The following is a 23,120-nucleotide window of genomic DNA, read 5'->3' as shown; positions in this document are numbered from 1 at the left end:
GTATTAACATTTAAACACGTTCTTATATCAAATAATGGAAAAAAAGATACTCAATTGTGGCTTAAGGTTATCGTTACATGGCCTCTATTGTGATAGAATATTTTTTCAATATTGCCTAGCACTGGTTTGGAGTTGAGTGACCTAAACACCGGCAGCTGTCCTTAACTAGCATCCATAAAGAAAGCATGTCATGGCTAATTTCATTTCTCATTAAAAAGACGCTTTGACTTTCTGTGTGGGTAATAGCTGATAAGATTTCAGTAGGCCTTGCATTTACACGTTATGCGTTTCGTTATTAATATTATAATTACAGCAGCGGGCGGCCCGGTGGGGCGAGTGGTTAGCGCGTCGGCCTCGCAGCTCTGTGGTCCTGGGTTCAAATTCAGGTCATGTCCATCTTTTTGGAGTTTGCATGTTCTCCCCGGGCCTGCGTGGGTTTCCTCCGGGTACTCTGGGTTCCTCCCACATTCCAAAACCATGCATGGTAGGCTGATTGGTTATTCTAAATTGCCCCTAGGTATGGGTGTGAGTGTGCATGGTTATCCGTCTCCTTGTGCCCTGGGAACGGCTGGCCACCGATTCAGGGTGTCCCCCCGCCTCTGGCCCGGAGTTAGCTGGGATAGGCTCCAGCACCCCCCGCAACCCTAATGAGGATAAAGCGATTCAGAAAATGAGATGAGATGAAAGAATTACAGCAACATTGTGGACCTTAATGCAACACCTCACAATTCTGATGTCAAGGGTCTGATTGCAGACTCCAGCTTTTGTGTGTGGAGTCTTTATGTTCTCCACATGCTTTCATGGGATCGGTATGAAGCTTCTGGACAGCTTGCTGATTGATGAGTGATCATTTGATTCAGGTGTGGTAGAGGAGGGAGATATGGAAAACAGACTGGATAGGGGTTCTCAAGGACCGGACTTAGCCATCCCTGCACTCAATTATACCTAGATGTGAATGAGTTTTTGTAGTTGGTCTCTCTGTGTCATGCCTGGCAACCCCACCTCCAGCCCATGGTTAGCTGATATAGGCTCCAACATCCCAATGACCCTTGAAAGGATAAGCAGTACAGGGTCATGAATTAATGTTATATTACCCAAATGTTTTTCAACATTTAACATGTTTCTTGTCATTTTCATGCAGGACAACTCCAGTGACATCACTCAACACAATGTTAGGATCCTGATTGTTCATGGTTTTGATGACAAAGAAAATAGGATGTCGAAATACTGCAAACACTTCCTGACGTCCCTTGGAATTTATTTATAATCCTCTACATTGCAGTACTCCACAATTTACATGACACATGAAGTATTTCAGAAATGTTTTCTGTATTTGGAGGGGAAAAAGCAGTCTGCAAAAGTTGTAGATCAAAAGTTGTACATTTTTTAGAGGAGGGACTTTGCAGGGAATTATAAATAGATTAGCTTCCCACAGAGGTTTTCTCACTTACTTACACATAACTCCGGACTGTCTTTGATCACCCTGGAGCTGATCACTGGCTGAGTCTTTGCCATTCTGGTTATTCTGCAATCCATTTTGAGGGTAGTCTTCCATTTTCCCCCACGTGTATTAGGCCTGGGCGAGATGACAACAAAAAATTATCAGTCTAACGATAATTATCATGATAACTATCACATCTTTTTTCTTTCAAATTTGAAACATCAAACTTATGTGAATACGTCAATAAATTACTTTCCTCGCTATTCAATTATGAAAGTAACTGGAACTAGCGTTCACGTCCCGTCAGCATCCCCATTATCGGCACCACAGTGATGTTATACCTGTCAATCTATACGTTTTCCCCTATTTTATACGTTTTTGATCATTTCAAATCGTGTACGCCGTATAACAACTTTTGCATGGTATTTTTTTGTACGTTTGTTGTAAAACCGACCTCGTTTTACCCATTTCGGCTCTAATCCGGATCGTCTCGGTCACTGGTAGCGGACGAAAACGTAATCGCCGACTGCTAAGAGTATTGTCATGCTTTACGCATGATATGCACACTCGCATTCCCCTTTCACCCATAGTGTATCAGAAAGCCGTCCGCTTTTGAGAAAATTACTTTTACGCGTACCCTATGTGAGTAAATATATGTGCAGTGGTGCATTTGTACATTTTTTTATCGCTTAATAAGGCGATTTGCAATCATTAATAAGGGGTATTAATTGGTCGAGGTTGACCGATATGTGATGTGCCAACGCAAAGCTCCCATTGGTCGATGTAGCAGCGCTTGAAGCAGTGTCGCGAACCCAGTGGTATGCCAAAGCGAGGCTCCCATTGGTGGGGTGCTCGAGATCATGTCGACTCCACTCTGATGTGCCTACGCGAGGCTCCCATTAGTCGTTGTAGCGGCATTCAAAGTTGTGCTGCAAACACAGTGGTGTGCCAACACCAGGCTCCTATTGGTGCATTAGGGAATCTGGATTCCACATGTTATCTTACAGCTTAGCGGGGAGCCACACGCACTCATCAAAAGAGATACATATGGCTCGCTAACCATAGGTTCTCGAACCCTGAAATAGCTCTAAGACGATACAGCGTGTAAAACTTTATTATGCAGTACAGTATCCACAACGTCACTGGTTTGTCAGAACCAAATGCGGTTGTGAGATGAAGATTGCCTGTACGCCCCTTTTACCAAATTGCCCAGCCTTAAGATTATGTATATCATGAATGCTAGGTCTCGTTGGTTCTATCTGAATCTACCTTAACTACTGGTAAACTTGTTTGACATGGATCAATAAAAAATATACTGAAAACATGGAATAAGAACTATCATGTTCTTCTTTCACTTTATGGCCAAAGTAGCTTCCACACAGACAATACTCTTATTATGAGACGTAAGAACCCTCATTGCTGTCTTACTAATGTTAGCCTCTTCCTTCTTGATAGAGTATAATTGAGCAAGATGACAGCGTAAGTGTTCTTCCTTTGCTATATCAAGAATTTGCAACTTCCCGAAGATCGTTATCAGTCTTTGTTGACGTTTAGGCATAGTGACATTCTTAGATGAAAGAAGATGCAAGCATGAGAGTGATTCAAACTACATAACAGATGGACACTAACTGACAGCGAAGTGGAGCAACGATAAAATATATTGTAATTTGGACAAAGGGGTCACCAGCTTTGTCAGGTTTTTAATCATTTATTTGGATTTCGAAAACAACACGGCTACACTAATCTTGGAAAAACTGCATCCAACTCTTCCACTTGTCTCTTTGTCCCTCGCAGTAGGAAAACACAATTTCAACATTATAACTCGTTACGATATCATAGAGCGCAGAAAGATGCCTATACCTTGGAAACTAACTAGGCACAGAGAGATGCTTTTACCTTGGACACTAACTGAGTGCCTAGAGTTAAAGGGAGTAAAATGTGCTGCCCCGTGAGCTAACGAAGCCAGGGCAGGCGACCAGCTAGATAGCAAATTTGTTTTATTCTTCCTACTATATGAACACTTTGTATGACATGTCTGCTCTTTGTTTTGAATTTTAGCCAATAAAATTCTCCAAAAATGCAACATATACTCCAGTGCGACTTATATATGTTTTTGTCCCCTTTCATTTAGTATATTTTGGCTTGTGTGACTTATACTCAGGTACGACTTGTAGTCTGAAGTAGTAGATTTAAAAGGGAAAAAAAATACATTCTGCGAGAAAATGTCAAAAATGTTTGCAGAAATATACATTGTACAGAGAAGTTTGATCCGAAAGTTGAACATTAAAGGAACTTTGCTTTGGTTAGTGTTCTAGTAGTACATTGTATTCACTTACAGAAAGGTTTACTTACTCCTGCAGTAAATTTTACTGACAAAAGTTTTCAATCATTGCTAACTGCTTAAAATGTTAGCAAACTGTGAATTTGCAATTGCTAAACTACCAATGTCCTTGCAGATGCCTTTATTTGGGACAGACATCAAAATATAAACTGTTCTGTGATAAAATGAATCCCAGTCTGATTTATGTGAGATGAGGAATTCTTTATATGCTTCTGAACTTAATTGTGGTGCCATAATAAAAGATTTGACTTCAATGTTACTTGAAAAATAGATCAGAACATAATGACCACAAGTATATAAAATTGGTAATCCATTTCTTTTGAAAAACTACATTCTACGATGATGTCTGCTTTGGATAAAGTATCTGAGCTTTGAGGACAGTTTGTTCGTCCTGATTCTTGTCAACACAGAAATGACAGACTCGAACTGGTCGTTCTCTGTCTGGGCTGAGCTAAATAAACAGACGGTACAAACATCGTAAACACTGACAGACATGACATGAAAATATGTTGGGTCGCCATCCTTGAAGTCCTTGATTTGTGCAATATTGTTGCACCCAATAATGTTCATTTAATAGTTGTTGAAAAACAAGTATGAATTTGCACCGATTGTTGTTTTTATATACTCATATACTGTATTCATCTATTTAGGCTACCTACATCACAGCGACCTTCCCTTTTGCTATGTTACTGGTGTTGTTTGTCAGAGGAATGACTCTTCCGGGGGCCTTGCTTGGCATTAAATACTACATGTATCCAAATCCTGCTCGACTGGCTGATCCACAGGTATTAAATACATTTGTTCAATTTCACACAGTCATTTATAAACACTGTTATACATGGTATATTTTAGGTGTGGATGGATGCCGGAACCCAAATATTCTATTCCTACGCCATATGCTTGGGATGTCTTACCACACTTGGGAGCTACAATAAGTACAACAACAATTGCTACAGGTGAGCATTTCACATGACACCAGGCTAACAAGCTACATTTAGACCAGTGCTTCTCAATTGGTGGGGCGGGCCCCCTTTAGGGGGCGTGGAGCGATCCGAGTGGGGGCGTTAAGTGATACCTGGGAGCTTGTGTCTCAAGAAACAGACTTTTGGCCTTTCTTCTCACGGGTTGGCTCTATTCGCCCCGCCTCCACCCTGACTTTCAGATGCAACCTATCGAGGGTTGTTTGCTTTTGTCTTCCCTTCAAAATATTCCCAAAATGATGCACACAGATGTCCTTACAATAGGATAACGCATGACCACTTGCCAACGAGAAATTGTATATACTACTCCTCTCGTATTAGCGATCGCTCTGCCATTCGCACTGACTAACGGGGAAAAAAGACACTCAAAAAATGCAACGCTCCGCCCAGTGCTCGTAGAGACATTACACGAAGGAGTTGCGACCAGAAAGATAGTGCCCATGATGTTCTTATGAGCAGCCTCTCGCGTCTGCTGTATGCTTGTATATCAAAATTTGTCTCGTATCTCAAAATTAATATTTGCCCGAAATTTTACTCGTATCTCAAATTGCTTGTATGTCGGGGGGCATTCGTATGTCGAGGTATTACTGTATTTCAGTCAGAGGGGGAGGCGTGAAACGTTTAATTTTTCCTGGATAGGGTGCAACAGAAAATAATTGAGAAGCACTAGTTTAAACTAAAACAAGCCATGTTTCGTACCAAAACAACTATCAGAGCATTGTTTGAGTTTTCATTTTCAACAACGGTGGCCGACAGGGAAAACTCCAAAAGATTTGCTTAAGATAAAACAACGGAAAGATAAGGATCCTGCAAGTACAGAAAGGGAGTAGAAGCAAAATTTACAAATGACAAAACACATTAAAAAAAATACTCCAAATATGGGAAACTGAAAAAAACTGCAAGTGAAATTATACCAGATTAAAAGGTAGCCCAAAGGTAATGGTATAAAGCAAATAATACCTGTTACGCCATGTATTAGACATCTGCAGGAAACTAACTAGATACAATATCTAAAACTGTCTGAATGTACTTCTCAAGAAGAGCGACAAACATCTGCAGTTTATCGGAATCGGGTGCCCAAAAATTGATTTGCAACATCACTAAAATACAGTACTGGTAGATAATATTTGTTTATGATTTCCAGGGACTCCTTCTTCCTTTGCTTGCTGAACAGTGGGACCAGCTTCATTAGTGGGTTTGCCATTTTTTCTGTTCTGGGGTATATGTCCCATAAACAAGGTGTAGATATTGCCAAAGTAGCAGAGTCAGGTACGACCACACTAGACAAGCATGACAAGTTCAAATTTCATATTCTGTTTGAAGAGCAGTTGGTCTGGTTTGGCTCTGCAGGCCCTGGTCTTGTCTTCATTGTTTACCCACAAGCGGTGAGCCTCATGCCTTGGCCTCAGGTATGGTCTGTGTGCTTCTTTACCATGATCGTCCTGTTGGGAATCGATGGTCAGGTCAGTTGAAGCCTTTGTGACATCACCACAGACACAATATGTGCAAACACACCTTCTCAAATTGACTTACCATTTTTTCTTTTTTCATGACCCAGTTTGCTGGACTTGAAAGCATCATGACGTCTATAACGGATATCTACCCTTCCCAGATCCAAAAAGGATACCGAAGAGAGCTTATTTTACTGCTAATTTGTGTTTTCTGCTATCTCTTTGGCCACTTAATGGTGTCACAGGTAAGAATTCCCGTGTAACTTAAATTATGTACTGATAATCTGAGCATTATTTCCCTTAATGGTTATTACCCTAAAATAGGTCAAGTAAAAATGAACCACTGAAGATGTAATGTTAGTTGCCTAAATATAGTCCATTTAACAGTTTCCAGTCAATGATTGTGCCTGTTTCCGGATATGTCCTGTGATTGATTGCTGACCAATCTAAGGCGTAAAAGTGCACATTTGCCCTGACATCAGCTAAAATAGCGTACATTATCAGGATCCAGTGGAACACCCGCAAAATTACCTATTTGCGGATCTTAAACAAAACGCATATCCTGACAAAGAATGAATGAATAAGGCCATTTATTCATTCAACAAGTCAGTGCGACGGATGGATAGAGAGACACTAGGAGGGATTTAGCAACTGATTTTAAATAAGAAAGCTGCACCAAGATTAATCTTATCAAACAATATAATTGCTATCAAAAATATGCACTTTCATTATATTGTATATATATCTATGTGTTGTACCTTCATTCGTGTTAGAATTTTTTTTTTTAGCATTTTGCATTGTTTATTAATATTTGGCTCAACAGATTATCTGAAGGCAAAGCGGTCTACTTGTATAATATTTTTTGTTTTGTGTTTACTTTAATGGTAACTGCACTTATTTTGAAAATTTGTTTTAAATCAGGCAGCCCAGCGGCCGAGTGGTTACGGCGCCGGCCTCACAGTTCTGGTTGAACACTCTAAATTGCCCCTTGGTATAAGTGTTGAGCATGAATGTTTGTCGTCTCCTTGTGCCCTGCGATTTGCTTCCCACCGATTCAGGGTGTCCCCCACCTAGTGCCTGTAGTTAGCTGGGATAGGCTCCAGCACCCCCCCACGACCCTTGTGAGCATAAGCAGTTCAGATACTGAATGAATGTATTGAAGTATGTTTAATATTAGAGGAGAATTATGTAAGAGGTGCACTTCAATTATTTATTAAATGTCCCTAATGTTTCAATAGACATTAGAGACGTTCTTATGGAAATATCTCTAATCTTCCCCATTTTAAAAGGTGATTTGTGGCCAGGAAAGTTATAGGTTTGAATTTGTGTTTAAAAAAGATCTTCTCTCCTCCACCATTAGCCAATTGCAAGATCGGTTCTTGCATTACCAAATGAAATTGTTGCCAAACAAAAAACTCTATTGGAACTAAAGAAAAATCAAATAATGAGTCAGTATTTATCCCTACACAACAAGGTATGTCTTTTCTCTAGTGCAGCTTCTGATTTAGGAATGAGTTGTACACACAGCAAAATGTGACCAAGCTGGCACAAAAGCCAATGCCCGCAGGAGGATTTTTGGCACATGTTGAGGGACTCTACCCACACGTTTAGCAGTGCTGGTCATTCCACAAATGCACAATACTTACACTCTGTCCCTTGTCCTAAAATTGCTTTCCAGTGATGTATTGTTTAGTGTTAGTACAGTACAATACAATACCAAAATTTTGACTTTGGTCAGATACCGCCATAAAGTATCTTGATACTGATACTAAAATTATGCAATATCAAAAAAAAATTATGTTAAGCAAATGTCTTCCCAATGACTATATGTTGCTGTGTTGGTGGGCAGTATTTTATGTACTTGGCTACAAATAGCCAACTTCCTTATCAGATTTTAATATGGCCTAGAGGTAAGATCTTGTGCCTGAACCCAACCCGAAATTCAGGGTCGGTCGGGCCTGAAATGTCAATCATTACTTCGGTTTCGGGCCGGGCTTCTCTTTTGCTGAAAAAAATGCTCTACACTAAAACGATGTGTGGTCTCTCTTGCTGAATTTTATATATATATAATAAAACGATGTGTGGATACTAAACTAAGGAATACTTGTTTTAAAGTAAATAATTTAGAATTTTTGATAAAACAGAGAAGGCACTGTAATTGGATTGGATTGGATAACTTTATTCATCCCGTATTCGGGAAATTTCGTAGTCACAGTAGCAAGAGGGTGAGATTGCAATGTAATTGTAATTGGAGGCGGAGCCGCAGAGCCAGAGCATGCTCTGCGCACGTTACGTTAACGCCGCAAGAAGTTAAGGATAAACTGAAGACAGGAGAACTGAAAAGAGAAACACGCACCGGTACCGGTAACAGTGAGTTTTGGAAAAGCTTCAAATTGATTGTTGAATTATTTGTGAGGATTATTTAAAAAAATATTTCAAATAATAAAAATTACGAACAAATAAAATTATCACACAATAATTCACACTTAACCTCTTTTTGAAAGGAAGGGCTGGAAATGAGCCAGAAATGTAATGTTGGTCAGCTACATTTCATCATCATGCCTTCCAAACACATCGGCTATTCATGCAAAATATTGTTTTTGATCTTGTTTCTCCGCTAGGACAACCAATCAATAGAAGCTTATCAGTTTGCAATAGACATCTTTCCTAATGAATTGTTTCTTTCTTTTGTAGGCAGGGCCATACATTTTGCAGATTTTTGATCACTATGTCTGCAGTGGTCCCACTCTTCTTATAATGGCAGTGTTCCAGTCAGTGGCTATTGGATGGATTTATGGTAAAACATTGTTAAAGCTTGTTATATTTTGAGAATCCCGACAAATCTCTGCACATAAGCTACAAAACCAACACTGCCCTTGATATTTCATCCTTCTGGTTCCACCGCTACATTGGCAAATGCAAGTTATTAGTTAAGCTTATGAAGCAAAAGCCATTCATCCATTTTCTCCCACTTTACTGAAGTCGGGTCGCGGAGGCAGCGGCTTCAGCAGCGAAATCCAGAGTTAGGGTTCCTGGGCCAGCTGGGAGACAACATCCTGATTGGACTTCATTTCCATCTTCAGCTTGACCTTAACGTTGATGTCCACCAACGCATTCTGGGATTGCTGCCACGAAAGGCATTGACTACGTTACAGTCGCAGCTCTGCTCAGCCGTCTCAGTATTAGCCGCATGGAAAATTGTCCGCTTGGCCTCAACCTCTTCTTGTGCCCCACCTCTTCCTGGACATGGAAAAGCTCTGCCGAAAATGGAAGGCATGATAAACTCCTGACAGATAATTCCGCCGGGCTCTCCCCGCGGACCGTCACAATATGTTTGGGTCTGCCGGGCTGCACTGGCATCTTCCCCTACCATCGGAGCCAACAGTTGACAACCAGTGTCCAGGACATGCGACTGCAAGACGGATGACACGGATAGAAAGTCAATCATCAAACTGCGGCCTAGGATGTCTTAGTGTCGAGTGGTGTTCATTTCTTACAATCTGAGAAGAGTTCAGAATTCCAACAATGCAACACGCTCAGGTTATGATCAGAGTCAAATCAGGCCCCTCCAGGTCTCAATGTCACGAAGTCCCCCAGCAAAACGAGGGAGTCCCAATAAAGAGTACTTTCCAGCACCCTGTCCAAGCACTCCATAAGGCGTGGGTACTGTGCGTTAGCACAAACAACAGTCAGGACCCGCCCCTCATCTGAAGCCTGAGGTAGGCAACCCTCTCGTCTAACCGGGGGAACCGCAATGTAATGGCACATAGCCGAGGGGCAATAAGTATGCCCACAGCTGCCTTTTACCTCTCCCGTGGGTGAATCCAGAGTGGAAAAGTACCTAGCCCCCCTCAAGAGGAATGGTAGCATTTATCCGGAACTCTTCTGAACCTCACTGTTACAGTTCTCGAAGCATGAAGCTTGGTAGGACCCAAACGCAGGGAAGCAGGCGGGGGCTGAGAGTGCACTAGAAAAACTTTAATAACTGAGCCATGTTTCTCGAAAAATAACAAAGACTTTTAAATCAATGAACAAAATCAAACCTGACAGGGAACACATGGGGAAACGTGGAGCACAAGGAAAACACATGGGTACACAAGACGGTCCCACAATGACTGACAAATACACAGGTTTTAAATAGACAGACATGGGTTGATGAGACAATCAGAAACACCTCGGTCACACGAGAGGCAGTGAAACGACAGGTGAACTCAATGGGCAATCACAGGGACAGGTCATCCATGGGAAAAACCCAACAAAACCAATTCCCAACACTCACGCATAAGCTCGGGCAACCTCTAGACCCCTTCTTTGGCTGCCACCCAACTGTCTACATACCTGACCTCCTTGGCCCCTCCCACAGTTATTCGGCCTTTGATTAGGAGAACCCGCGTTGCCTCTTTGGGCTGCGCCCAGCTGGGTCCCAATTGGTGCAGGGCCGATCATTAGGCAGTCGCCATTGTATTTAGTGTATTTAGAAACAAATCACCAAAATGAGTGTCCCTTTAATTATTTTGTCATTATAGTTTATAATATCGAATATACGAAGTTGGTTTAAGATATAAAGAATAAGAGAAGTTATATTTTTTAATGTTTATTTTACACAAGATCGCAGGGTGTTTAGAGTTTCAGTACATTTTATCAGACACATAAATGTGAGAAAATACTTACAATATACAAATAAAATATTTTTCAAAAAAATGAAAATGCGACATCAAAGTACAAAAAAATAACTAGCAGAGGTCCTGATGTGTTAATGTGTTGACCACAAATAAATGAGGCTGATTGCTGCCTAATTTTTCAGCGTCACTTAATCTTTAGTTATATTTTACATTCTAACTGCACTTAGTTATCATTAACTTATAGTGTTAGTATATTAGGTTAGGTTAGAACTTTATTTCATCTCCTATTTGGGAAATGTATTGGTTGCAGTAGCAAGACAGACACAAGACACACAAGACATTGTAGACCTAGTTAAAAAAAAACCTGGAGCCACACACAGGAAGTCCACAAGGTGGGGACCTTCTGCAGACTGAGACTGAGGTTACCGCACAGTCCCTCAGTAGTCTGGAGGTTTTAAATTATAAGGTATTATATGAACTATTAAATTATATTTTCCTGATGTGGACAGGCAGATGCATGGCTACTGTAAAATGATGACTGACAAAAATAAACAAAGGTTCTATTACACAATGTCAGTGTACATCTTTTTTTAGACGACATGTATTGAGTCATAAGGTACATTAAGATTCTGTTGTTGTAGAAGTTGAAAGCAGCACATAGTAATTTTTTGGTCTATTTTAAGGTGCTGACCGCTTCAGTGACAACATTGAGGATATGATAGGATACAAACCCATGTCGCTGATCAAGTATTGCTGGCTATATGCCACACCTGTTATATGCAGTGTAAGTGCACCAAAGCAGTCAACTTGTATGCTTGTGTTGATCTCACCCCATTTAACATGACCTTTGGTCTCCTTTTGCAGGGAACACTTGTGTTCCTCTTGTTGAAATACACACCACTCAAGTTCAACAACACATATGTGTATCCCTGGTGGGCCTATTGGATTGGCTGGTTCCTGGCTTCGTCATCGCTCTTTCTCATTCCTGTCTCCATGATCTGCAAAGTTGCCAAAGAAAAGGGGTCTATTTGGCAGGTGTGTACTTCAGTCAGCCATGATCGCCTTACATTGTTTGTCCTTCATGAAATGTCACATGCCCTGTGTGCCCTTAGCGTCTCAAGACAAGCACCCAATGTTCAGATGACCTCCCAATGATGGCAAAGGAAATGGCGACCCTTCGCATTGCACTGCACGTTCACGATGATGGCAAAAAACAGTAATATTTGAGAAACTAGCATTTATTGAGCCTACCTATACATCATACGTGCTGCCTATTCAATATATATGCACAGGCCGTCGGCTAAAATTTTAATGCAGATTACTATCTATTTTATACTGTAGGTATAGATATACAAATGACCTACAAGTTAAGAAAAGGGTTTTTCTAAAATTTATATCAGTCAATAGCAAGTCTTAACCTTCGCTGCCTTACAGTTCAGCATTTATAAATTTTTGGGAGGTGAGCCTTACCTATTTTATTTACAGCAGAACTTACTACCTATTTTTATCCTCAAGCCAAAGCCATGTCTGGTATAACACATGTCGCCATGACAAAACATTTATTTACAACATATGTTATGGAAACCTGATAAAACAAACTACTACCAAAATGAGCACAATTCTCAAATGAAATTTACAATTTTAAAGCGTTAGTCTAATTCATCATCACATTTTTCAATTTTTCAAAGTCTGATTCATCATTATCAGATTCACCAATTCCATTCTTCTTGAGCGAGGATAGTGCTCTCTGAGTGGACTCGTTTCCCTGGAGCAACTTTTTTTTTATATTTACCCCAACTATTTCCTTGTAAACTTACCAAAGGCTATTTGGAGAGGGCTGGCTTTTGTAAAAGAAAGTAAATTTTCGCTATCTGGCGGACAAAGACAAGTTTTATGTCTCCCATTATACATAACGGCTGCGGAGGGGACTTTTTCACCGGCAGAGGGCAGTGTTTCACTGGGATTCGTCTATAACACGCACCCAAACTTTGCTTCAGTTTTTTGGTACAAAATTTTGCGCGTTATATTCGAATAAATACGGTATTCCCAAGACAATGAGGGTTCACTGTAATTTCATTATTATTTAGCGGAATCTCCAAGAATGGGAGCAACAACATTTGCACAACAAGAATAGGGACCAAAAATTACATTTTCACTCTGTAATTTATCTCCTTATCTAAATCTTAATTCTGACAACCCCAAATTATTAACTTGTTTGCATTAGTGCTTGACATGAGTTATTTCTACATAAGTGAGATGTTTTAAGTTTTAGTTTTACCTATCTAATTCTTTATTAAAGGTAGGAAATGGTCTTCTATTCTATTAGTAGCATTTTTTTCCATAAAATGTTTGGCGCAATAGTAGTATGACTACTGTACATACATGGTATTGTGAAACTAAACTGTTCTGGTTGACATCAGTGTGCTATGAGTACATATTTAACATTGAGCATTGTATAAAGTGGTAGTACGGGTGTTAAGCACTCCGCCTCAGAGTACTGAGATTAAGAGTTGAATCCCTGGTGGGTTCCGACCTTCCTGCGTGGTATTTGCATGTTCTCCCCGTGCTTGCCTGTGTTTTCGCCGGGTACTCCAGTTTCCTCCCACATCCCAAAAATGGATGAATGGTTGTTTGTCTGCAATTGGCTGGCAACCATTTCAGGGTATCCTGGCCAAGAGTTGGCTTAGGTTGGCTCCTGGACCCCCATAACTCGTGCCAGGATAAGTGGCATGGAAAATCAATGAATCGATCATTATTGTATAGAGTCATCCCTCGATTATCGCGTCTTCACTTATCGCAAATTCACTACTTTGCGATTTTTTTTCGCTATTAATTTATTTTATTTTTTTAATTGCATAAAAATGTTAAAATCCACACTGAAACTTGTAAGTGGAAGCCACTCTTGCTACTAGAACTCAGCACTGAAAAATATATAAGAGCCTCCTGACTACCAGTAGTTCAAGTTTGTCCTCTGAACAGGACATTTTCAAAACTAAATATCTCCCTCCCAGTGAATCCAATCGCATTTCAAAATAAGTGTGACTGGACAACATTTTTTTGTGGTAGTCAGGAGGATAGGGGTGACCCTACTTTGCGATTTTTCAATTATCGCGGCCATGTCTCGTCTACATTAACCGCGATATTCGAGGGATTACTGTAGAGCCTCTCGTAGTAGTAGTACTGGTACTAGTAGCACACCATTTTCAACTAGTGCAAGGTTTTGCTTTATCTAACTTGTAGTTGTCCTACTGCTATGCCAAAGTTGTCATTTTGGTATGCTGTAGTGGAAAAAGTTTATTACCATAGATAGGACTATTAGGGCGCTCAGTAGTTTTTTTTTTTCTCGTGAGGACAAAATGTCCAATAGTACATGCATGTTGCTGGATATCAAGGATACTGAACAAATGCGAAATGGCTGTAAGAATTTGTAGTCCTTAATTTGCTTTTAGAAAGTGACCAAAACTTTGGAGAAAATAGGCTTCTTAGATTACACAGAAAAAGTTGAGCTATAAACGGCACAAGCCTTCAGTGTGCAATGGTGCCTTGAAAAAAAGAGTGCCTTGACGTATAAGTTTGTCAAAATGGAGTTGTCACTGGTTTGAAAATTTGTCCTGGGAAATGAACAAAAACTGAAATAATTAATTTGTGCTTCAGACTTATGATAATAATAATAATAATAATAATCGGACATAGGCCATGTCGTCATTACCACAACACAAAAAAGCCTACTTGTCATCACCCGCAGAAACTGCGTGTGACGAAATTGATGGTGCTTCTCCATAAGCTACGTTTAATCGGCAAAAGACCTAAATAAGTGTAAGTTACGGACTTGTAATTTGTCATTCCGCTGTTGTGGATACGGGTCGCTTACCTCTCGATTACATACAGGTCGCTTACCTCTCGATTACCGCACACTGTCTGCCACTTACCTTCCTTCCCTATACGTGCCTTGACCTACGAGTTTTCTTTGTTTTGTTTTTAGATGTGAGCCATTGGTAGATCTGTTACAATCATTTTGTGTGAATTGTTTTTATTATGATGAAAAAAAAATCAATTTTTGAAGGGGGGCCTGTTTGGGAGCCTGGGACTGCTTAATTGCATATTCATTCATTTCTCCGGGGAAAGTATAACTGTTGCAGTACGGTCACAAAATAAATTAAAAGGCATATCCCAAGATACCACTGTACAGTCTTCGCTCGATTATCGCAAATTCACTTCTTCGCAATTTTTTTACGCTATTATTATTTTATTTTTTAAAGTTCATAAAAATGTGAAAATCCATGCACTGAAGAAAAAAAAGTTATAATAGGGGTGACCCTACTTATTGCGGCCATGTCTGGTCTACATTAACCACGATATTTGAGGGATTACTGTATAGGAACTCTCCAGGCCTCCATTCAGACAACACCAAAGTATTAAGTGGGTGCTCAACTTTTTTTGAAAATTTTGTGACAGTTACAAAAAAATGTTTTAGGGGGATTCTAGAGCAACATCCCTATCAAAATAACGAGATCATTTTTTATGTCTTAATATTTACAAAATAGTCAATATTAATATAGTATTGTTCATCTTACTATTATTTTGTGGTTATTTTTGTACCTTTTATTGAGTGCTACAACTGCCATTCCAACAACTTCCTTTTTTGACAGAATTTTCATTTGTGTTAAAATTACTTTAACAAAACCACTGGCACATTAAAGAGTATTTTTTCACTTCCTGCAATGGGCAGCAGAACAAACATGTATTTTGTATTGAAACCTATCTAATAATTATAATCCTTTTGTGTTTATTCATTTTCAAGTTCATCAAGGGACTCCATGATAACGTTGATCATTTTAGGTTAAGACATATTCTTGGGAAGACTGTTTTGCAGTGTAAAATGCAATTTCTTGCCCGTTTCCTCTTATAACAATTTGGACTTGGAGTTATCAGAATTTCTTTCATTTTCTACATCCATTTTCATTCAAAATATCAACGAAAGGAAGATTTAGGAATGGCCATTAATAGCCATATAAACATGTAGTTAGCAATCTTTTAGTTTGGTGCTTTTCCAGAATCCACATCGGTTCTGCCACTGATGATGTTGCTTGGTCCTATAGTGACCACCTGTGATGTTTAGATGTCCTGTTACAATTACGACACATGCATTTGTCTTCTAACTAACACAACACATACTCTCCCAAAAATGTACATACTAGACAGTACTTTGTATGTTCTAGTGTAAAATACTTTGAGTTGTCTGACTTACAGACTACAACTGCTGCTGTTTTCTCATTGTTCATCGTAATGCTTTAAGCGGAAGGAAACTGGTCGTAATTTAAATCAAAATTGGTGCCTCGATGCCCTCTTCTGGCGATTTGCTTTCATTTTCTTTGTCTACAAGTTGAAATTTACAGGAAAGCTGCTTCCAAACCCGCTCACAAACGCAATAAAAAGACTTATGACGACATTTTTGGGTGCAGAATAATTAAAGGTGCTGTTAGTTTGTTTTTGTTTTTAACGTAATTTCATACTTTTTCCTCGAAACAAATGATGCCGCTCACCTACCCCTTGATTCTTTTACTACACTGAATTACACCATCCATCGTTTTATTGGAATCTTTCACAGCCCTAAATGTCAGGTACGATCTTGTTGTATGTGTAAGGTCTCAACATGTTTTCTCAGTTCATTGTCAATGCAACAACATTTTTTTGTAAGGAGAAATTGTCTTGAAAAATGTTCCTTTTTGCTTTTCTGCCTGATCCCTCATGTCTGGGCCCATTAGGGGTTTTGCAACACTTGGCTTAGTTCCCTACACTGTCTAGTTAGTTGACTCTGTCTGACCTCATGTGCGCTGTTGGGTGTCGCAGCGTCGGTTTGGACATTTCCACTTCATTTCCTTTTGGCACCTTCCCCATACTGCCTGCACATTTGGAGAATGCGAGCCAAACAGCGTGCCTAAGCATATTGCAAAACAAGCAGACTAATAAATTCAGGCCTATGCACATTTTCTGCCTGACTGCAAAAGATTTAATTTTCTATCCAGTGAGCATTCCCCTATCTATTTTTATTTAAATGTTCTACTTTTTACTCAATGGAGAAATGACATTTTTCAATGTCCTGTTTGCAGTGTTGTGTCACTCTGTGGTTGACAAATGACTAAATGGAGTCATGGGTCTTGGAAGCTGTTGCTATGGAAAAGAATCCACACAGCAGTGTGCTGTTAGAGTGCTGGAATCCAGCTTTTACTTCAGTGAAAACAACGAGTGCCTTAGTTGTACAAGTCATGTAAGCTCGCCTATAAATATGAAAGGAAGTTACTAGAACCTAATTGAAAACAGTTTGAGCATTTATTCAATATCCTTGATTTCCATCCTGAGATTCATATACTGTACCTCACAATAGTCATGAACTTTAAGCCGGATTTTAAATACTACAGAGGTACCTTGAGATACAAGCTTTATTCCTTTCCTTCCGGGACTGAGCTCGTATGTCGATTTACTCGTAACTCAAATGAACGTTTCCCATAGAAATGAACTAAAAACAAATTAATTTGTTCCAACCGTCTGAAAAAACACCCAAAACAGGATATTGGATTGAAATTTCTTTTTTTATTTGTTCTAATTTGCCATCTATTAACAAAGTAACAAATAACTAGTGGTTTAATTGTACTAAAATGTGTTTAATAGTACTAAAATGTGTTTAATAGTACTAAAATGTCTTTAATAGTACTAAAATTAGACGGATTTCGCGGAGGGGAGAGCGACGGAAGGAGAGGGGGGGCACTTTGCACGGCAATGCGCTCGTAACAACATAAACTATTTTAAATGAACTTGGATTACGGTGCAGACACACTCAAAAGTAAATTTAATCTAACCTTAAACTAAACACTTAATTGTAATTTTGTTTTAAAAAATTTATACCTTTCTTCTCCCGGGTTGGCTCTATTTGCACCGCCTCCACCCTGACTTTCAGATACAATCTATCAAGGGTTGTTTGATTTTGTATTCCCTTCAAAATATTCCAAAAATGATGCACACAAATGTCCTCACAATAGGATACCGCACGACCACTTGCCAACAAGAAGTAGTATATACGCCAAGGGTGTCAGACTCGGGTTGGTTCGCGGTCCGCATTAACGTCAACTTGATTTCACGTGGGCTGGACCATTTTAGATATAATATTTAGATTTTTTTTGTATAAATGGATTAAAAGAACTGGATTAAAAGCCCTGAATATTATTTTTTATAGATCTAAAACAATGTTTATTTTAGCTTTTTTATATATTTTTAGATTTTACAAAATTATTTTTGAACTAAAAACACAGAAAAAAATGATTAAAAAATTACAATTATTGATTTAAAAGGGGGAAATCAGGAAATTTAATATACATCTATACTCTTCATTTTAATTTGATCCTAAAACAGAAAGTCAGCACTCATGATTTACTTTCCCGGGCCACACAAAATGATGTGGCGGGCCAGATTTGGCCCCCGGGCCGCCACTTTGACACATGATAATACGCCATTCGCACTGACTAACGGGAAAAAACAAACATGCAAAAAAATGCCATGCTGGTGTTCTTATGAGCAGCCTCTCGCGTCCGCTGTATGCTCGTATATCAAAATTTGTCTCGTATGTCAAGATAAATATTTGCCCAAAATTTTACTCGTATCTCAAATTGTTTTTATGTCGGGGCACTCGTATGTTGAGGTACCACTGTATATAGATAAATTAAATAAATGCTTAGAATGCTTCAGGGAAAGCTGTTTGAAATTATTAGGGAAAAAACTAATCGTGTGCTGAATATTTTACTAATGAGGATACAGATTGTTCTAATTGCAGGGGCGTCCAAACTATTCCACAAAGGGCCGCAGGTGGTTGCAGGTTTTTGTTCTAACTGTTCTAAGTTTAATTAGTGAGGTTTCTCCTGAAACCTATCAATCAACTGATTAAACTTTTAAGAGACCAGATTGGTGAAAAAAAATCCTCTTCTTCGGTTGGAATGAAAACTTGAACCTGCTGCAGCCCTTGCAGTTTGGACGCACGTTCTAATGCATGGACTTTAAACTGTTAAACACTAATTTCAGTAACTGCTTGATTGATTCTACTGTGACATTTGAGTTGTACAAACTTAAAACCGATTGAGCAAAAAGCTCAGAAATACAATCTTAAAGGCATTATACATTAAAGTAACAAATAGACATGAAAATGATGTCACTTCTGACCTCTGACTTAACGTCTTAAAAAGCTGCTCATTCACAAGAAGTACACTATCATTATTGCTGTTGTATGATATGATGCTGAACATGACATGAATGCAATTTGCTGCTGCATTTTTTTAAAATTTTGTAGACAGACTTGTACCAACGAAGGCTGACTGGCGTAGTTTCGGTGACAATTTCCTGGACAATAGGCACACTTAAACTACTTTTCCAAAGTGGGGGTCTAAAGCTACCTTTACATTAGGTTAAATATGGTTGTACATGGAATTTCACACCTAACATACTTGCTCACTCAAGTGTTCACACAGCATTTACAACCCCCCCTGCTGAAAATGTTCTCTAATAGTGAACCGTTTCATCCCAGGTCGGTCCTCACTTTGTGGAGTTTGCATGTACAGTAATCCCTCGAATATCGCGGCTTCAACTATTGCGGCTTCACTAGATCACAGATTTTTTTTTGGGGGGGGGGGGATTTTTTTCTTAACCACATTTTTTTGTACATTCATTAAAATGTGAAAATCCGCGCTGAAACTCGTAAGCGGAAGCCACTCCGCTTGCTACTAGAACTCAGCACTGAAGTAAAAAAAAATGTTTTTTTATTATTTATTTTTTTTTCTAAATAGGGGTGACCCTACTTCGCGGTTTTTCGTTTATCGCGGCCATGTCTGGTCCACAGTAACCGCGATAATCGAGGGATTACTGTAGTACTTCTAGTTCATGAATGGTAGGCCTGTTGAACACTAAATTTCCCCTAGGTATGAGCGTGAATGGTTGTCCGTCTCCTCGTGCCCTACGATTGGCTGGCCATCAATCCAGGGTGTCCCAGCCTCGTGTACATAGATACCTGGGATATGCTCTAGTGACCCTTGTGAGGATAAGCGGTTTGGAAAACAAATGCATAAATAATACTTAATATTATAAATCGCATATAGTGGACGATTGGGTAGCGATCAGCCTCACATTTATGAGATCGAGTGTTTAACCCAGGTTTGGACCTTCCTGTGTGGTGTTTGCATGTTCTCCCCGGGCTAGTGTGGGTTTTCTCTGGGTGACCTGGGTCCAAAAGACATGTTTTGTAGGCTGTTTGAACACTATAAATTGCATTGGTGTGAGCGTGAGTGGTATTCGGTCTCCTTCTGCCGTGCGATTGGCTAGCCACACATTCAGGGTGTCCCCCCCGCCTGGTGCCCGTAGTTGGCTGGGATATACTCCAACACCCCCCGCGACCCTTGTGATAAGCGTTACGGAAAATGAATTAATTGCATACAAAGACAGCAAAAATCTGCAAGTAATTCTGAGTGTGACTCATCGTCTGTTTGGACATTTTTTTAGTAGGTAGGGCCCAGGCAGCTCAGAAAGGAAGAATAATTAGGCTCTTATTTCATTTGAGGCCTTTCTCTCCGTTTTTGGGATCGTTTCATGTCCAAAATGCAGTCTGCAATTCATCACTGTCAAATTTAATCACAGTTTTAAACCTTAAATCTTTTCTAGTGTGGAGGTAGACACCACTGATTTATCATTCGCGCACAGGCAAACATACTATACTGTAAACTGTTTAGGGGCAGTCTGCAATTCATCAATGTCAAATTTAATCACAGTTTTAAGCCCTAAATCTTTTCTAGTGTGGAGGTAGACACCACTGATTTTGCAGTTGCGCAATGGCAAATATATACTGTATACTGTAAACTGTTTAGCTGGCATGAAAGGTAAACATCGTGTTTCATTCGTGGATAGAACCCTGTAAACTATATTTGGAATCATCATGCAATCAATTTAATGCATAATTATGGTCTTAATTAAAAAAATAGCCTTGACCAGTCCAGGGTGTAGTTTGCCTTTTATTCGAAGTCTGCTGGGATTTGGCTCCAGCACCGCGTGACTCTGACAAGGATATTATATAAATATACTTTTATTTTTTTTCTTTATTATTGTAGTATCTATAATCTTTGGTGAAAGTTTTCTGGATTTTTTTTATTAATGGATGTTTACTTTATACTGTTTGCCTTCACTGTCTTTAAATTTGTATAATAAAATCTATTATGAGCCTGTTTTCAATGTCATTTAGATACTTTGTGAGGGTCACACAAAGTGATGTTTTCAATCTTGAGTTAGACAGACACAAAGTTCAAGGCAATCCAATCCAAAAACAGTACATTCTTAAAGATTTTATCATTTTCTGATAAAGTATGAACAAATGTGTTTTTCTTTTACTATGGAATTGCATAAAAATTGCATATAATAACTATAGGATCTCTTTGAATGAATGAACTATAGTAGAGTTTATTCATTCATTATATAGTAACTATAGCATCCCTCTTTGAGTTTAAAGATGCATTAGAGTTTCATTGTAGTATATACACACTGTTTTACAGTGACGGGCCTTCAAGGCCTTCTCTGCTGGCCTAAGAAATATCTGAATCATATATTATATTTTGTCCATCAATACTTATTAAATAATTCCAAATGGTCTGTTAGCTTCCTTTCATTGCTTTTCCCCCTGGTTGCACTGTTTCCAGATGTGTGTTTTCATATTGAAGCATTTAACCAATCACATTTCAGCCATTATTCGTTGCCAAGGTCAGAAATCTGCCTCAAAGCCTTCACAATCAGTTCTGCAGGCTCTGCTGCATTGAACAAGCGTCGATAAGACTGTTGCTTTAACCAATCAGATTTCGAGTTGGCAACACCACAATGCCTTGTCGCAGGCGTAGGGATACGTCATTGCCTTCTCGCAGGTGTAGGGATACGTCATCGCTTTCACCAACTATGATTGGCTATCTGGATCTGGATCGAGCTGCACAAGCAAATATATTGTTGTGTTGATTTAAAGCCATTTTCAAGATGGACTATGCCAGAAATACGACAGGACAGGCTCGACTTTCAGCATTAGCTTCGATGGCGATAGAAAAAAAGGAAGAAAGAAAGGAGGATGGATATTGTGTACAGTTATAAAAGGATTTTGGTGAGTAAAATATGGCTATATGATATCTGAAAAGCTCCAGTGTTTGTATTTAAGCTCCAGTGTTTGTATTTAATCACTAAATGCTGCTAGGAAGTGGATTTTACCCCATTTTAGTGCAATTTTTGCCATTTCGCCATTGACGTCCATCGCTGTCTTTTCCCGGGGAAATCACCCCCCTGGCACGGTTGTAATGTCTGAAAAGCTCCAGTATTTGTATTTAATCAATAAATGCTGCTAGGAAGTGGATTTCACCTCATTTTAGTGCAATTTTTGCCGTTTCGCGTATGGACGTATCGACGTATCGACGTCCATCGCTGTCTTTTTCCCTGGGAAATGATACTCCGGCCCGGTTCTGATGTCTAAAAAGCTCCAGTATTTGTATTTAATCAATAAATGCTGTTTTCGGCTGGATTTTACCCCATTTTCGGGCAATGTTTGCCGGTACGTTCATCGCTGTCTTTTCCCGGGAAAATCACCCTCCTGGCCCGGTTGTAATGTCTGAAAAGCTCCAGTATTTGTATTTAATCATTAAATGCTGCTAGGAAGTGGATTTTACCCCATTTTCGGGCAAAGTTTGCCGGTACGTTCATCGCTGTCTTTTCCCGGGAAAATCACCCCCCTGGCCCGGTTGTAATGTCTGAAAAGCTCCAGTATTTGTATTTAATCATTAAATGCTGCTAGGAAGTGGATTTTACCCCATTTTTGTGCGTTGATTTATTGATTATTTTTATGTGTTGCAGCTGTAGCTGCAGTAGAGGTTTTATAGCCATAAAATAGTTTTTGAGGGTTGGATTGATTCGATGAAGGCACTATGAGAAAATGCACGGACCGCCACTGCTGTTTTATAGCATCAAGACCACGAAAATCACGACTACTCTACGTGATCTTCAAATCATGGACATCAGTGGCGGGCGGTGCATTTTCTGGTAGCGCCTTCAACGTATTGAAGTCAGTCAGCTGGGATAGACTCCAGCACCCCCATTGACCCTAGTGAGGATAAAGCGGTTCAGAAAAAGAAATGAGATTTTTTTTGTAAATTAACTTGGTAAAAATTAGCCGACATTTAAAGACTAAAACATCAGTAATAATGCCTAACAAATTCAAATGAAATAGGAGAA

At 39.4% G+C, this 23,120-nt stretch overlaps 1 protein-coding gene across 1 annotated transcript in view; it reads left to right on the top strand.

The window, feature by feature from the left end:
* slc6a11a (solute carrier family 6 member 11a) overlaps positions 1 to 14,478 on the top strand; it is a 32,005-nt gene extending 17,527 nt beyond the window's left edge. Inside the window, exons 6-14 of the mRNA XM_077602775.1 lie at positions 4,433 to 4,567; positions 4,635 to 4,738; positions 5,907 to 6,031; positions 6,113 to 6,225; positions 6,321 to 6,458; positions 8,908 to 9,010; positions 11,519 to 11,619; positions 11,700 to 11,870; positions 11,948 to 14,478. Coding sequence (XP_077458901.1) covers positions 4,433 to 4,567; positions 4,635 to 4,738; positions 5,907 to 6,031; positions 6,113 to 6,225; positions 6,321 to 6,458; positions 8,908 to 9,010; positions 11,519 to 11,619; positions 11,700 to 11,870; positions 11,948 to 12,055 — 1,098 coding nt within the window. The 3' untranslated portion in view covers positions 12,056 to 14,478. The remainder of the gene's footprint in view (positions 1 to 4,432; positions 4,568 to 4,634; positions 4,739 to 5,906; positions 6,032 to 6,112; positions 6,226 to 6,320; positions 6,459 to 8,907; positions 9,011 to 11,518; positions 11,620 to 11,699; positions 11,871 to 11,947) is intronic.
* The last annotated feature ends 8,642 nt before the right edge of the window (positions 14,479 to 23,120 follow it).

This window comes from Stigmatopora argus, chromosome 6 (assembly GCF_051989625.1).
Source record: "Stigmatopora argus isolate UIUO_Sarg chromosome 6, RoL_Sarg_1.0, whole genome shotgun sequence".
Lineage (NCBI taxonomy): Eukaryota > Metazoa > Chordata > Actinopteri > Syngnathiformes > Syngnathidae > Stigmatopora > Stigmatopora argus.
Note: the sequence above shows the minus strand (reverse complement) of the source record. Positions and strands in the feature narration are given on the sequence as shown.